General features: G+C 37.7%; 1 protein-coding gene across 3 annotated transcripts in view; it reads left to right on the forward strand.

Moving 5' to 3' along the window:
* The window catches only part of TUBGCP3 (tubulin gamma complex component 3), a 57,894-nt gene that overhangs the window by 21,219 nt on the left and 22,388 nt on the right, over positions 1–14,287 (forward strand). For 2 of the 3 annotated variants that reach the window (XM_074910151.1, XM_074910141.1), the window contains exons 6-9: positions 3,580–3,752; positions 6,234–6,352; positions 9,504–9,629; positions 13,087–13,155. In XM_074910151.1, coding sequence (XP_074766252.1) covers positions 3,580–3,752; positions 6,234–6,352; positions 9,504–9,629; positions 13,087–13,155 — 487 coding nt within the window. Of the gene's footprint in view, positions 1–3,165; positions 3,193–3,579; positions 3,753–6,233; positions 6,353–9,503; positions 9,630–13,086; positions 13,156–14,287 lie in introns of all 3 variants that reach the window. The other variant, XM_074910131.1, reaches the window with a different exon arrangement.

Here is a 14,287-nt window from a genome sequence, read left to right on the forward strand (position 1 = left end):
TTGACACAGGTGATTGAGGAGCTGATGAGGAGAGGTGCTTTGCTGGACCTGGCTTTTCTATGGACAGTAATTGATTGGGGAGGCAAAGGTTGGGGGAGGCCTCAGCTGCAGTGATCATGAGATAGTGCAGTTCAGAATTATGAAAGGAGGAAGCAGGGCAAAAAGTAGGATGCCATCCGTGGCCATCAGGAGAGGAGACTTGGGCCTCCTCTGGGATCTGCTTGAAAGAATTGCATGAGACACTGCCCTGGAGAAAAGAGATGTTCAGGATAGAATAGAAGAGTTCAGTTTGAAGGGACATACGTCAGTCATCTGTCCAACTCTGTGACCTGAGAGCTGGTTGATATTCATGTCTTTAAGCTTAAGAATGGCTCACCCTGACAGGCAGGAATTCAAGCAAAGGTGGGAGAAGGCCTTCGTGGATGAACAAATTGCTTCTGACAGAACTCGGATGTAAAGAAGTGTACAAAAGATGGAAGCAGGGTCAGGTGCAGAGAGGCATCCAGGGCACCTCAGAGGCAGAGACACGGAGTGTACAGGGAAAGCCCAAACTCACCTAGAGTTGAGTCTGTCAAGAGACATGAAGGGCAACAAGAAAAAATTCTACAAGTAGATAAGCAGTAAAGGGAGGCTAGAGAAAACATGGGCCTGCTGCATGAGGGGCAGGGGCTGTGGTGACAGATGTGGAAAAGGCTGAGGTATTTGGTGCTTTCTTTGCCTTGGTCTGTGCTGGTAACACCAGCTCAGGACCCTGACACCCTTGAGAAAATCTTCATTGCTCCAAGTTTACCCCTGTCAGAGGATGATCAGAGCCTATGGGACCTGATAGGGTGCATCCACAAGTGCTGAGGGAGCTGGCCAGTGTCATTGTAAGGCCTTTCCTGGTAATATTTTAAATGTGGCAATTGAAGGTGGGGGGGTGGTTCCTGAGGACTGAAAGAAATCAAATATCACTCCTTTGTTCAAGGAGGAGGATCCAGGGAGCTACAGGCTGGTTAGCCTCACCTCAACCCCTGAAAGGTGATGGAGCAACTAATCCTGGAAAGCATGTCCAGACATGTGAAGGACAAGAAGTGGGGATTAGGAGTCATCAGCACAGATCTAAGAAAGAAAAAATGCTTGACCAATCTTACAGCCTTCTGTGATGAGACAACTAACTTGGTGGACAAGGAAAAAGCAGTGAATGTTGTTTATGTCAACTCTAGTAACATTTTTTTACGTTATCTACCTATAACATCCTTATTGACAGACTTAATAAAATAGGGACTAGATAAGGTGACAATGAGGTGGACTGAAGACTGGCTGATGTACTAAATTCAAAAGGATTATGATCAGTGACACAAAGCCCAGTTGGAGCCCAGTCACTAATGGTGTAGCCCAGGGGCTGGTTCCTTCATTTCACTTAATGGCACAGGGTGCACCCTCAGCAATTTTGAAGATTATACAAAACTGGGAGGAGTGATTGATAAAGAACTGTCATCAGCTGTTGCTCAGAGGCACCTCAGTAGGCTTCAGAAATGGGCTGTCAGGAGCCTTCTGACGTTCAGTGAACCTGGGGAGCAATAACTGTGCACCAGTACATACTGGGGGATGACTGCCTGCAGAGCAGCTTTCCAGAAAGGGCTGTGACATTCCTAGTAGACACCAAGTTGAACATGCATGTGGAATGTGAGTTAAAGAAGGCCAACAGCCTCCTGGGCTGCATTAGAAAGAGCACCAGGAGGTTGAGGGAGGTAAACCTTCTTCTCTGCTCAGTACTGGTGAGGACATGTCTGAAACACTGGGTCCAGTTATGGTACAAAAACCCCACAGACAGACTGGAGAGAGTCTGGAGAAGGAACTTAAACTAATGAAGGGATTGGAGCATCTGAGGAATGAGGGGAGGCTGTGAGAGCTGGGCCTGTTCAGCCTGGAGAAGAAAAAGCTTGAGGGATCTTACCTATGCAATTATACCTGACCAGGGGAGTAGAGAAGACTGAGTTAGACTTTTCTCAGCAGTGCCCAGGGAAAGGACAAGAGGTAACTGGCAAAACCTGTAAGACTGGGAATTGCTGTTAAACATAAAGGGAAAAAATTTCTTTTGCAGTGAGGTGGGGTGTGTGTTTGAAGGCAGGGAGGATGTTGTGAAAGACTGAAACAGCTTGCCCAAAGAGGTTGTGTAGTCCCCATGCTTGAAAACATTCAAAACGTGACTCAACGATGCACCAGGTAACCTTCTCTAGTTCACCCTGCTTTGAGCAGAACAGTTGGAGGTGATCTCCAGAGGTTTCTTACAACCTCAACCATTATATAATTCTGATACAATGTAGAAAGATATGTCAATGAGATTTTGTATATTTGCTAGCTTAAAAATATCATCAGAACCTACCCTGTCCCTGACATATTCTTGGTCTGACCTGTTCAGACTGTTCCATTTTATAGCAGTTTCACTGCTCTCTTTTTAGTCCTGTAGTCTGTCAGTGGGTAACTCAGATCTGTGAGCTTCATTCCTCTTGAACTTCACTTCATACATGTTTTCCTTTGTTTCTAGAGTACATTCTTCTTGAAGGGTAACAGCCTAAATTCAGTGTTGTACTCTAATTGAGGTGTTAGAAATGCTAAGGTCAGCAGTTGCGCTGTGGGCTGTGTTCTTGTTCACTAGCTGCAATCATAAATACCATGCATGACTATCCCACGAGTTATGTGGCCGTTGAGAGAAAAGGCATTCCTCAACTTATTTTACATGGATGTTGGTGTAGTAGTTTTATTCCATCTGTCCCTGCAACTACTTTCACAGCTTTGTGGAATTAGTTGGTGTTTGGTTTTTTTTATTAATATGTGTATATTTTGGTGTTGTTTTTTTATTTTAATATGTGTATATTTCAAAATTTTTACTTTTAGTTGTGGGGGGAGAGGAAGCAGCAAAAATCCCTTGCAAATATTTTCAACTTTATTTTTCACCATCATGATATAGAAATAATCAGCAGGTTAACTTCTAGTCTTAACATTTTTCATGTTTAAGAATTTTTTTTTTTTGAGACAAATTGCCAAGTTTGAGAAGAAGGGAAATTGGAGCTTGTCTGTCTGCTCCCTGCTGATCACACCTTCAGGGACTTGATACAAACTATCCTAAACAGTAAATTAGCAGGAAAGTGAACTTTCTCCTCTTTCTCTATTTTCCTTTAGTTCTTTGGCATGTAACTACAGTTTCAAGTAAGTAATAACAAAGCTTAAATATTTGTTGTTTATTATGACTGTTTATTGTAGTTGACTTCACTTTTAATCCATTTCAGCATATCTACACAGTTCAGCGTGAACTAAGTCAATCTTCAATATGAAATTGTATTTGCCAGATTTGTACCTCCTTTTCTACAGGTTTTTTTTGTTTGTTTTTTGAAAGTGTAGTTTTCTAGGAAACAATAGAAGTTGCTTGTATGTTCTGCACCCTTTTTTAATTAAAAAAAAAAAAAAAGAAACCACAAAAGATCCACAAAAAACACACTCAGGCTTGGGGCATCTTTCAAAATTTGCATACCCCAAACTAGGTGATGTGTACAGAATCAAAGTTTTTAAAGATGTTTCTTCCTTTTGTCCTTTTAGACAGTCCTATCAAGCTCCAGGTGTTGGAGATTGCCTCCGTCAGCAGTTAGGGTCACGTCTTGCATGGACTCTAACTGCAAGCCAGCCTTCTTTACAAAGCACTACCTCAAAAGGCTTTTCAAATGCTGTCTCTCGTGGTGTGCCAAGGTCAAGGCGAGAAGGGGATACAAGTGGTGAGCAAAGATGTATTTATTAAAGATAACTTTTTTTAAATTGTTACTTGTATCCTCCATTATTTCTTAATGATGTTGAAAAAGGTTTATAGCATGTTGAATTTTTTGAGGAGTGTTTTGCTAGAATGGATTTGATAGAAGAATAGAAACAAATATGCAAGACTAGTGTATTTGGCCACAATCTCTTTGGCTGGTTGTTAATTTTTTTGCAGTGTTTGATTTGATGATGTGTTTTGATCCTCTGAAAAGACTGACTTCATTGCAGTGTTTGTCAAGATCAACTGATAGTTATTTGTGAGTAATGATCACTCTTTTGATGATCAGAAGATGCTACTGCTTTTAGAAAGTCAGAAAGAGCTCAATGAATAGAACTTGTTGGAATAGACTCACCCCTTTGTGGTTCTGTCTTCTAAAACTTGGAAATGTGCACTTGGAATATAAAGCTCTTAAAACTTTTTTTTTCTTTAAATTAGCACACTGTTGTAGTTAGCAATTGACATAAAATAGTGTCAGTAAAAAAATAGATAAATATTACTAATTTATTTCCTTGACTAAATGGCTGTAGACGGGAAACTGATGCCTAGAGGATCTATTCTGAATTTACAAAAGTGTAATTAGGGAGGAATGGTTTAACAGATGATCTCTGTGGCAACTTTGTGAGCTTCAACTCACTCTACTTTTACTGTAAAAGTGGGAGACTTTTCTGAATAAGAGCTAACAGCAGATGTCATCCTACAGTACTGTTACTCTCTGGCAAAGAAAGATAAAAGATGTGGGTTTTTATGTTTGGGGTTGTTTTTTAATGCTTCTGTATAAAGAAGTATGGATATAGTATATCTGCCAGCCCCTGCAACTTTGAGTGTACAGAGCAACCGCTAATAGACCAAAGAGTGTATCTGAGGGCAGCATTTGTCATTTGGAACCTAATTAACAATGCTGTTGGTGTGCAAGAGGATGCATGTATATATCTCTTAATAATATATAAATATATATAATTTTATGTATTATAAATTTAATATATATGAATATAGGAAAAATATAAAAAAATCTAGAACTGCTGTTATTTTTGTTGTACTAATTACCATAAAGAGCAGTAGAAACTTGTTTCAGACAGACAGCCAGCAGCTGTGACTCTTGATTCTTATGTGAGATGAGTGTAAGGACTGACAGTTGTTTTAAATGTAGGCACTTGTTGATGTAGAAATAGAAGTAGGACAGTGTTCAGAATATAAAAGGCTATTGTCAAGAAGATACACTTCCATGAATATGATTTTTTTTCTAGCTAATTAAAGGGTGATGGTGGTTTTTTTCTTCTAAAGTTGGTTGCTGTTAATTGGAATGTTCTTGCTACACCTACACAGACAGTATATTTAGGAGCATTGTATGGTTGATACTAATACCTGGTGCCTTATTTACCAATTAAAGAAACATGCACTTGAACCTTTTACCATTCCACTAAGAGCTCCTAAAAGGGACGTCTTAGAATTATGATGGGAGTCTGCATTTTAAACTGCATCTTGAGATGATGGCTACTTTTGCCAAAATAAGAACAGAATTTATTTTCTGTTGTTTTTATTCTGGGAAGGCAAACTGATGAGAGTATGAGTGCTGTCAAATTTGGGAGAAGCATGTGACATCACAGTTTCCAAATATTTGTTGAAATTGTTTCATTCTTGATATCTTAAAGTTAAGTTACAAAAGCTGTTTTGCTCAGGAGAGGTGGGTGTAGTTGCAGTGGCCTGCACAGCACCTTTTTCAATCTTGTTTTCTTTAAATCAATAAATATCCTAAATCTTAAACATAATCCAATCTCTAACTAGAGATACAAGCCAGAAGCAAACTGGATGCTGCAATAGCAAAAGCTTTACTAAATCAAAGGTATATCTACCTTCAGAAACAGTATTTACACTTTTCTATTTGCCAGCTCTATAGCTGTTATGCAGCTGGCAATCTGGTTTTGATCAATCTTTTCACTGAGCAGTGGCATATATGATTGAAAGCAGGTATTAAACAAACAGTTCTTTCTTCTGGATTAACTCTGTTGTTTTCCTGCTGAATGTAGAAGAAATTATTCTGTAAGTCATGTTTAACAACTTCAACTGTTCTTTCAAAGAAAGGTAAAGTAGTTACGATGTTTGCCTCAGAACTTGCACTGGTGACTGAATCAGAAAAGATAGCAAGTTTAAGAACTGGCTGAAATGTTGGTTAAAATAGAACATGCCTTGTGTCATACAAGCCAACCTACTCTACTGATACCTGGAATTGTCTCAGAGGCAGGGAAAGGGAATTCTTGGCTTTCCTGTCAGGCTGTAAGAGGACTTAAAACATTTGTTTACAGGTGTTAAAACACAGGCTTTCTCTCTTTTTTTTTTTTTTTTTTTTTTTTTTTTTTTGGTCTAGGCTTCTAAATACCTTGTTGAAGTTGTAATAAAAATTATTTGTCCCAACAAATCTAAACACTGGTTGTTTTTTTCTTTCTAGGCTCTGTTGAAATAACTGAAGCAAACCTTGTAAGAGATGTTCTGTATGTCTTCCAGGGAATAGATGGCAAAACCATCAAAATGTGCAATTCTGAAAATTGCTATAAAGTAGAGGGAAAGGTACTGTATGGTGACTTGTATTTTATGTGTGAGCAGACAGGTATGTAGGGGAAAAATATGTTTAAAAAGTTAAAACATTATCACAAGTCTTTACTCCTTCCCCCAGCTTTTTTTTTTTAATAGTACAACAGAGTAGTTTCAACAGTGCTAGTTTAAAACTGATTGTGTCAGTTAGGTCCCAGAAACAAACTGTAGCATTTCACAAGATGTGAATAGACTCCCAACTATTAAGCCAGTACAAAGACTCCTGAATTATGGCTTAACGGATTTTTTTCATCATTTCCCCTCCCCAGTGTACCAGTGTATAAGGAGGAATATAAACCAGATGCAGGCTTTTAACCACATTATTATTGGATTAAATTTAACAGTCTGATATGTGGAGTGGATGCTAGTCACTTGATGTTGTGGTCTTGATTACAACTTATAAATGATCAGATGGAATAATGCAGATCACCCAAGAAAGGGCTGGTGGTACTTTCAGCTTCTGTTGTTGATAGAAAATCCAGCTGATGTGAATTGGAAGGAAGGTGTTAAATAGGGAAGAAGTTTGAGAGACACAAGATCTTGCTTTAAGCTGGTGAGATGTTAAACATATTTACAGTGTGGAAAAAAACCAAGGGTGAGATTCAGTCAGCCGAGGAATGAAAAATGGTGCTAGCTGCTTTAGCACCTTTTCCTTATTCGGTATTTAGACAGTACTGCATCACAGTTCAGTTTCAGCGTGTTAATTGGTTTTCATATTCTTGTTCAAGTGGAAAGACAGTGCTTCCGATTTGTCACTTATATTAAGAAGTTTAATCTATGACAATATGACACAGTTCTAAAATGGTGGAGGATTGATTTTGGGCCTTTTCATGTGTCAAGAGCACAGTAGACTTATCTTAATGTTGATAAGGGAACTAGTTTTCTTTTTCTTCATAATAATAGCAAAAAGTTAAATGCATAGTTGTTGCCTGTTACTTTACAATGACATTTAGGGCTGCTTAGTGGGGGGGAAAAATGGAAAGCTTAAATCTTGTTAAATCAATTAAATGTTGTTAATATAATAAACAGATTCTTAAGAATGTCATCTTCTGTACCTGTAGATGCTGCAAAGTTTGTAATTCCTCAACACCTGCACTGAGTTAGTTGTTTCATATGTGTTAAATTATCTGTGGCAAAGGAAAGGTAGCATAATAGATTTTTCTAGAGGAATGTGGAGAAAACAGTGATTGCAAAATTGTCACTATGGGTTTTGTTAGTTTTTTGTGTAGCTTGCATATCAAATAGGCTAGTTTGAGGTGAATAACTCTTGGTTTGAGTTTCTGATTCTTTTAATACAGGGAGTTTCATTATTCAGATGATTTGTGGTCAGTAATGCTTTTTCTTGAGAACTTTGTGTCTTCAGTTATTTTTGTGAGGTCAGTATTCCATCCTTCTTCCTTCTTGGTGCTTGACTGAGCTGTTGGACTCAGGATGAAATTATTTGACTGCCTAGAGCTGCAGCTGGAACTTTTTCTGATGAACAAGGAGGACCAAGATTGTATCTCTTCTAGCTGTGTTGACTGCATGTTAGGCAAAATAGTAGTCAAAGCATGTAGTTTTTCCTCAGCTGCACAGAGAGAGTATCATTGTACACAGTGTTTTTCCAGAAAGAAACACACTTTCCAAGCTGTTATTGTTGCCTGAATGCTTTCTAATGTCAGTGTTAATATTAGGTCTGTTGGTAACATTCAGCACGGCACAAGCTAGCAGCATCTCATTTGATCTAACAGATACAAATGTAATAACACTAAGCCAATTCTGCTTGTTCCTCATTTGATTCCAGAAGATGTGTGTTGTATGTAATGCTTGCCAAGTACTGTGTAGTTGCAGAATTCTGAATAGTTCTTAGGTCATCTCTTCCCTTTTAGCTTCAGGCAGAGTTTTTAACTGTCCAATTATGCTTGTTTGGGCTAGAATTTATCCTATAGAAGTTGTTTGAGAAGTTAAAGCTGTGCCTCTATAGCTAAACAAGAGGGCCAGGGACTGAACTCTGGTCTTATAATCCAATGCAGCTTCCTGGTTCAAGTTCACACTGCTGTGACTAATATGCTCTGTAGCTGATCTTTATCTTAGAGAATGCCTGTACTGTTAACTAAAAGGCTGAATGAGTTTAATTCCTACTTCTTTGGCAATCCGTTCAGCTTGTAAGTGCACTTTCTTGCTTCGGTTTGGACTGTTCCAGCTGGCTCTCCAAGTTAAAATTGTCTGTAGAGGTGTTATAGGCCCAATCACTGTGGACAAAAGTCAATCTCTGTCTCTTGGCCTAATGTATCAGTCAGATTGTTTGGGGATTTTTGTCCAATCAAATTTTGCAAACTTGATGATAGTGCTCTTGGGTAATGTGACAAAATGTGGTAGAAGCAAGTCTCCAGTAGGAATAAGAGGAACATGTCCTATGTGTGGGCAATTTAAAGAAATGTGCTGATTCAGATGAAAATAGTAGTAGTTAAATAGACTATTGGGACTAAGGCAGGCTTGCAGGGCTGAGGTACTTTGTACAAGTAGAAACAGACTAGAACAGCTCAGAGGGACACGTGATTAAATAGCTTATAAAAGCTGTTACTGGTGGATTGAACTTAAACTTGGAATTTGGATTCCATAAGTTTTGGTTCATGATACCTAGTCTGGCATTGGGTCATTTGACTTCTATTAAAGGTTTGTTCCACATGAAGTAGTAACTATTTTCTCTAAGTTTCTTCATTAGTTTTAGTCATTGACTCCTCTTTTAGAGCTCTAGTATTTTCAGTCTTGCTGATGATCAGGATAAAATGAAGTGTGATTCTACATCATAAATTTTAGATTTCTTCCTCTTTTCTGAAGACCTTTGTGTTACTGCCATAACTGCCTAATGTAAAAACAGTGTATGAATATTGTTACATTTAGATTTCCAAAAGGGAAGGTCACAGAGTTGCCAGTAGTTTGTTGCTGCTGCATTTCAATACTTATATGTATAAATTTAATGCTAATTACATGGTTGTCTGCTTTTCTGGCCCTATCTCTGCTGTAGAATATAAAACGATTGTTTCCTGAACTGGCTTGTTTTATGAGAGAGGCTTTTGTGAAGAAACAAGTATTGGCATGGTACATTTGACTTATTTGCAAGTTACTGTTTCTGTTAACTTTGTAGGTGAGCTTGTCCAAATCTCTCAGAGATACTACAAGTAGACTTGCAGAGTTGGGTTGGCTGCATAATAAAATAAGAAAATACACAGACCAGAGGAGTTTGGATCGTGCATTTGGACTTGTGGGACAGGTAGGTCAGCTAAAAAAATTGATTTTGCTACAGTATTTTGGTCTAGTTTCCCTTAGAAACTACTGAGTAAATGCAGTACTAGAATCATGTGTAAACTTTGGAGCTTGGATCATTCATCTTTTGATTTACTCTTTTTATGGACTGCCATATTTGGTATGGGTCGTAGTCTGAAGGCAAGGGAAAGGCATTTGCTCTTGCTGGGTGTAAGGAGTTGCACCTGTCATTTGTAGCTGGAAAGTCTCATGCATAGATTCCTTTTCTTAGTCTCCTTTTTTAAATTCATATTTTTTGAAGTACTCATGTATGTTTATAGACAAAAACATTTCTTAAATGGGATGGTGGCATCCCTGAGCTAATTAATCACTAGTACGGTTGTTAGTGACCTATGCAGGAGACACTTGTCAGCTAATGATGTTTGTGTGTTAATACTGCACTAACTTACATAAAATGCAAGTACCCCGTTATCTTCTGCCATTTCTTTTGAATATAGCATCAAAAGAATATTAATTTTTGTTTTTATAGGTTTCATCATCATGATTTGTAGTCTACAGTAACTTCACAGCTGCTGTAATACCCAAAACCACATTTACTGCTAAGGCATTCCCGTTTCCTCTCACTTGCTCCCTCTGTAAAACTGGATATTATCCCTTCTGAGTCGACAGAAATGTTATCCTTGCCTCTAGCCATAACATCCTACCTAATCTGCCAAGAAATTGAAGTTCTTCTCCCTTCAATCTAATTTTTCTTAAGAGGTCAGTAGAGACACTGTAGTGCTTCCTACTTTTCTAATGTTTTATTCTGTTCCCTTCTGTCTCTTATTCTAAGTAACCCTTTTAGTTACATATAAATAATTATTTTTCTAGTAATCCAATGGTGATTTCCATGTTTTATATGGTAGTGCTACTGTATATGCATTTTCTTCAGACTCTCCCCCCTTATATCTGGTTGAAATTTCTTTTTATCTAGTAGCTTCCTGCTTACGCTTATTTTTACTTTCTCTGGCTTTAATTTTCAAGTTTACAGCAAGGGGAGAACATTAATTCTTCAGTGAATTTAAATGTGTGATATCTTAGCTACCATATGCAGATTTCCGATCCTGTGCAGAATGCTGTGCAGTTAGCTAGCTGAATCTGCATAGCTCTGATGCTGTTTGTTTTGCTTTGAGACAAGCACTTACATTTATTTCTAGGACATAAGTGTGCAAATAAAAACATATATTCTACTCCTGCTGACAGTATCTGTGCATAAAGAGTATATACCAATGATCTTCGTGGCTTTTATAGCTGACAATTTCAGGTGCCGCACACTGTGCATTAAGAATTTAGCACAAGAATATATTGTGTATTCTAAAGCATCTTTTGCTTAAAGTTTTAAAAGAATGTGTGTGTAAACCCCCTGTTTAAACTACATGTAGGATAAGATGTCTGTCACCTCTTTTATCATGATTCTGGTGACACTTTTTACCATGCAAAATGCTGGGTATTGACAATTTTTAGGAGTAGAGATACAATCATATACACGCTTTAACATTATATTCTTCTGCCTTTGCTGTTTAGTATCTAAGTTCAACTTTGTCCTCAGAAAGCAAAAAGAATAATCAGCCATGAAATATAACTTGCCTTATTTGACTTTTTGCCCATTTAGATCCTGTTGAGGTAGTGGGCATTTTAATTTTTTTACTCCTGAACAAGCATTCTGTTTCCTTCCTGAATTCTCTTTTGCTGTAGATCAAATCAGAATTCTAGGATAATGTCCAGTTTTCTGTAACAGTTTGGGAAACAAAAATCTGTAGTTTGTGATGCAGGAATTGGCACTGGATGTAAATTTTAACTTCTAAAGCTCCTCTGAAAAGTTGATGGCCAGTTAGATCCTAACTCCTTTTGGCTACTGAAATTCGTGATTACTGTTCTCACACTTTGAGTAGATATGTAGTGCCTTTGAATGTCTTCTTGGAGGCTCTACTTCACTCTCTATCTTGGCAAGTGCTACTGTAATAGGTTCAAAAATGTACTGAAGAAGCAAGTGAGAAGAAATGATAAGTTACACATAAGGGGATTTATTTTTGCCCTCTGGAATAAAATGAATATCAAATTTATTTCTAATTTATAATGTTAAGTTAAAGAAAGGAACCCTCTTTACTTATAAAGGATACAATGGCAAGATTAATGCTTTTTTTTTTTTTCTAGGCTTCTTAGCCTCTTAGCAGGAAAGAAGATTTATTTTCTCCTTGTGCTTGTAGTAATGATTTCTCCCTTGTACATACTGTAGTGAATACATACTTTACTTTAAGCTCTTGGGTTCTTTTTGTAAGGTTTTCCTTATTTTTTCCAAATTACTTTGGCTGTGATGATTTTCAAAAGGGTTCAGGGGAAGTCCTGGGGAATTTCCTATTAAAAAAACCCCAAACCCCATTGAAATAGATACCAAAATCATTAGCTGAGAACTGGTTAAGATATCCATTCTGAAGAATTTGTGTGTGTGCATGGAACTACTCTTCAAAAAAACAAACAAAAACTCTAACTAGTGTTTGAAGTCCAAAATTTTCAACTCAGTCCACAATTAATAAGCCATATTTTTAATTCTGTTTTAAAAAATGTGTTGCAGGAATTTTTTTATTCTGTATGTTAGGTTAAGAACATTGCAAAAACAAAGAAAAAGTCCAGGACCCCAAACTGTGGAAAACTATCCATTACTAAACAAGTATTCTTTCAGGAATTGTTTTTAAAATCTACCTTCATTTATTTTTTAAAGAACACAAAGTAGCTGTGATTAGAATTGTTTTACAAAGAAGAATCTGAGCTTTAGTTCAGGCCTGTTAATTTCTGCACGTTTTACAGATTTCTTAGGATATGCTTACTGTTACTCCTTTCTTCCATGTCAAGTGAAGAGCCATACATGACTGTCAATTGATAAGACTCCAAACATTTAGAGTACTTGATCCAGCAAGCACTTACTGGGAGTACTTTTTTGAGTGTTGTGTTTTCTTGTTCATGTCAAAGTATATAGTGTAAATACAATGATGGTTCCCTAAGTTCTGTGTTCTGAGAGGCCTTCCTGAAATTGAAACTATTACTACTACATACTGTATCTTACATAATTATTAAAGAAAATTTCTTTTGAGTCATGTTATGATTTTCACATCCCTCTGGTAATTATTAATGCATTTTTTGAGGTGATATATCTATTTGGAGACTTATGGTTATCGTAATTTAATCTTTTAATAGAATTAAGACAGCAAGAATCAAAGTCATTTGACAAGGTGTATATGTTCTTGGAAAAGTCTGTGCATCTGTTAGGGAAGCACTTATACATTGGCCATTTTTCTGAGATGGCTTTTGTGCTGTAACTTGTAGCTCGATTCCTTTTAGGAAATTTCTAACTACCTTCACAGTGTGGTAATAGGAGAAAGATTTCTTTTTTTCCTGATATTTTTTTTTCTTTTTTCTCTGTCTTACAGAGTTTTTGTGCAGCCTTACATCAGGAACTTAAAGAATACTACCGACTTCTGTCTGTTTTACATTCTCAGGTAATTTAAGTGGTTCTTATTTAACTTTTTTATTTTGCTTCTGTTTTGCCAATTATTAGGCCTCGCATAAAGGACACAGCCAGCATAAAGATGAACCAATAACCAAATTGTATTTGACACAAAAGGGTGAGCGCTGGGGGTGCAAACAAGTCAGATTATACATAATCGACATCAATCCCACTGACCCCAACAACACCACCACACAACCAACAATGGGTGGAATTAATGGTGAAATGCAGTTTCCCATAGAAGGGACAGGAGACAACCGAGTCAACAAACCAAATATATAAGACCAAGGAAGTCACATACTGAATCTCTACACAGCCCGCATTTATAAAGGCCAGACCTGACTGAGGTCCTTCCCCAACAGGGAACTCTGCAAAACGCACCCACCTCACAGACAGACACTGCCCCTGCCTGCAAGTGGTCCCAGCTTTTATCCCTCCGTGGGACACCTGACCCTTGGTTACTCAATGCAGACACCTGGGGCTCATTTACCCAATGGCTCTCCCTGCCAGGCCGGCCGCACCCTGGAGGGAAGCCCAAAGGCAAACTCACCCCCCGTTTGGGAAGGGCTGTGGGAATCACCCATATGTCAACCTTAATTTGGGGCTTGGGGTTGAAACCCCAGCATTTCAGCTTTACATTGTCTGAATATCTCCTAAAAGGTATACCTAGGTATCCCATTTAAAAGGGAAGTATGTACAGCAGTTTCTCTTGATAATGGACACAATTCTCTAACTTGTACATTTCCTACTCTTTGGATGTATGTACCAATGAATATTTTTCTCTTAGACATTCACTGTTAGTTGATGTTATTACATAAGGAAGGAATATGATGTGTATTTCTAAGCCTCTATCCCTTTTTTGGCATCCTTTTTTGTCAGTTTTGCCTTGCATGATACCTTTATCATTCAAATCCCAAATAACGTGACACATCTTTGAAGGCAGAAAACAAATCTTTCTGTATTTCAAGTAATATGTGGTTCAGCAGCTAGTAACAACGGTTCCAAATTCTTGTTCTGTTTGGGGTAGTTTGTGCATTTTCCTCATCCCTTCTGTTGTACTGAGAGAGTAAGATGTTTCAGTGTTACTAAAAGGCAAACTCCATCATCACAAATGTCCCCCCTTC

This window comes from Athene noctua, chromosome 1, assembly GCF_965140245.1.
Source record: "Athene noctua chromosome 1, bAthNoc1.hap1.1, whole genome shotgun sequence".
Lineage (NCBI taxonomy): Eukaryota > Metazoa > Chordata > Aves > Strigiformes > Strigidae > Athene > Athene noctua.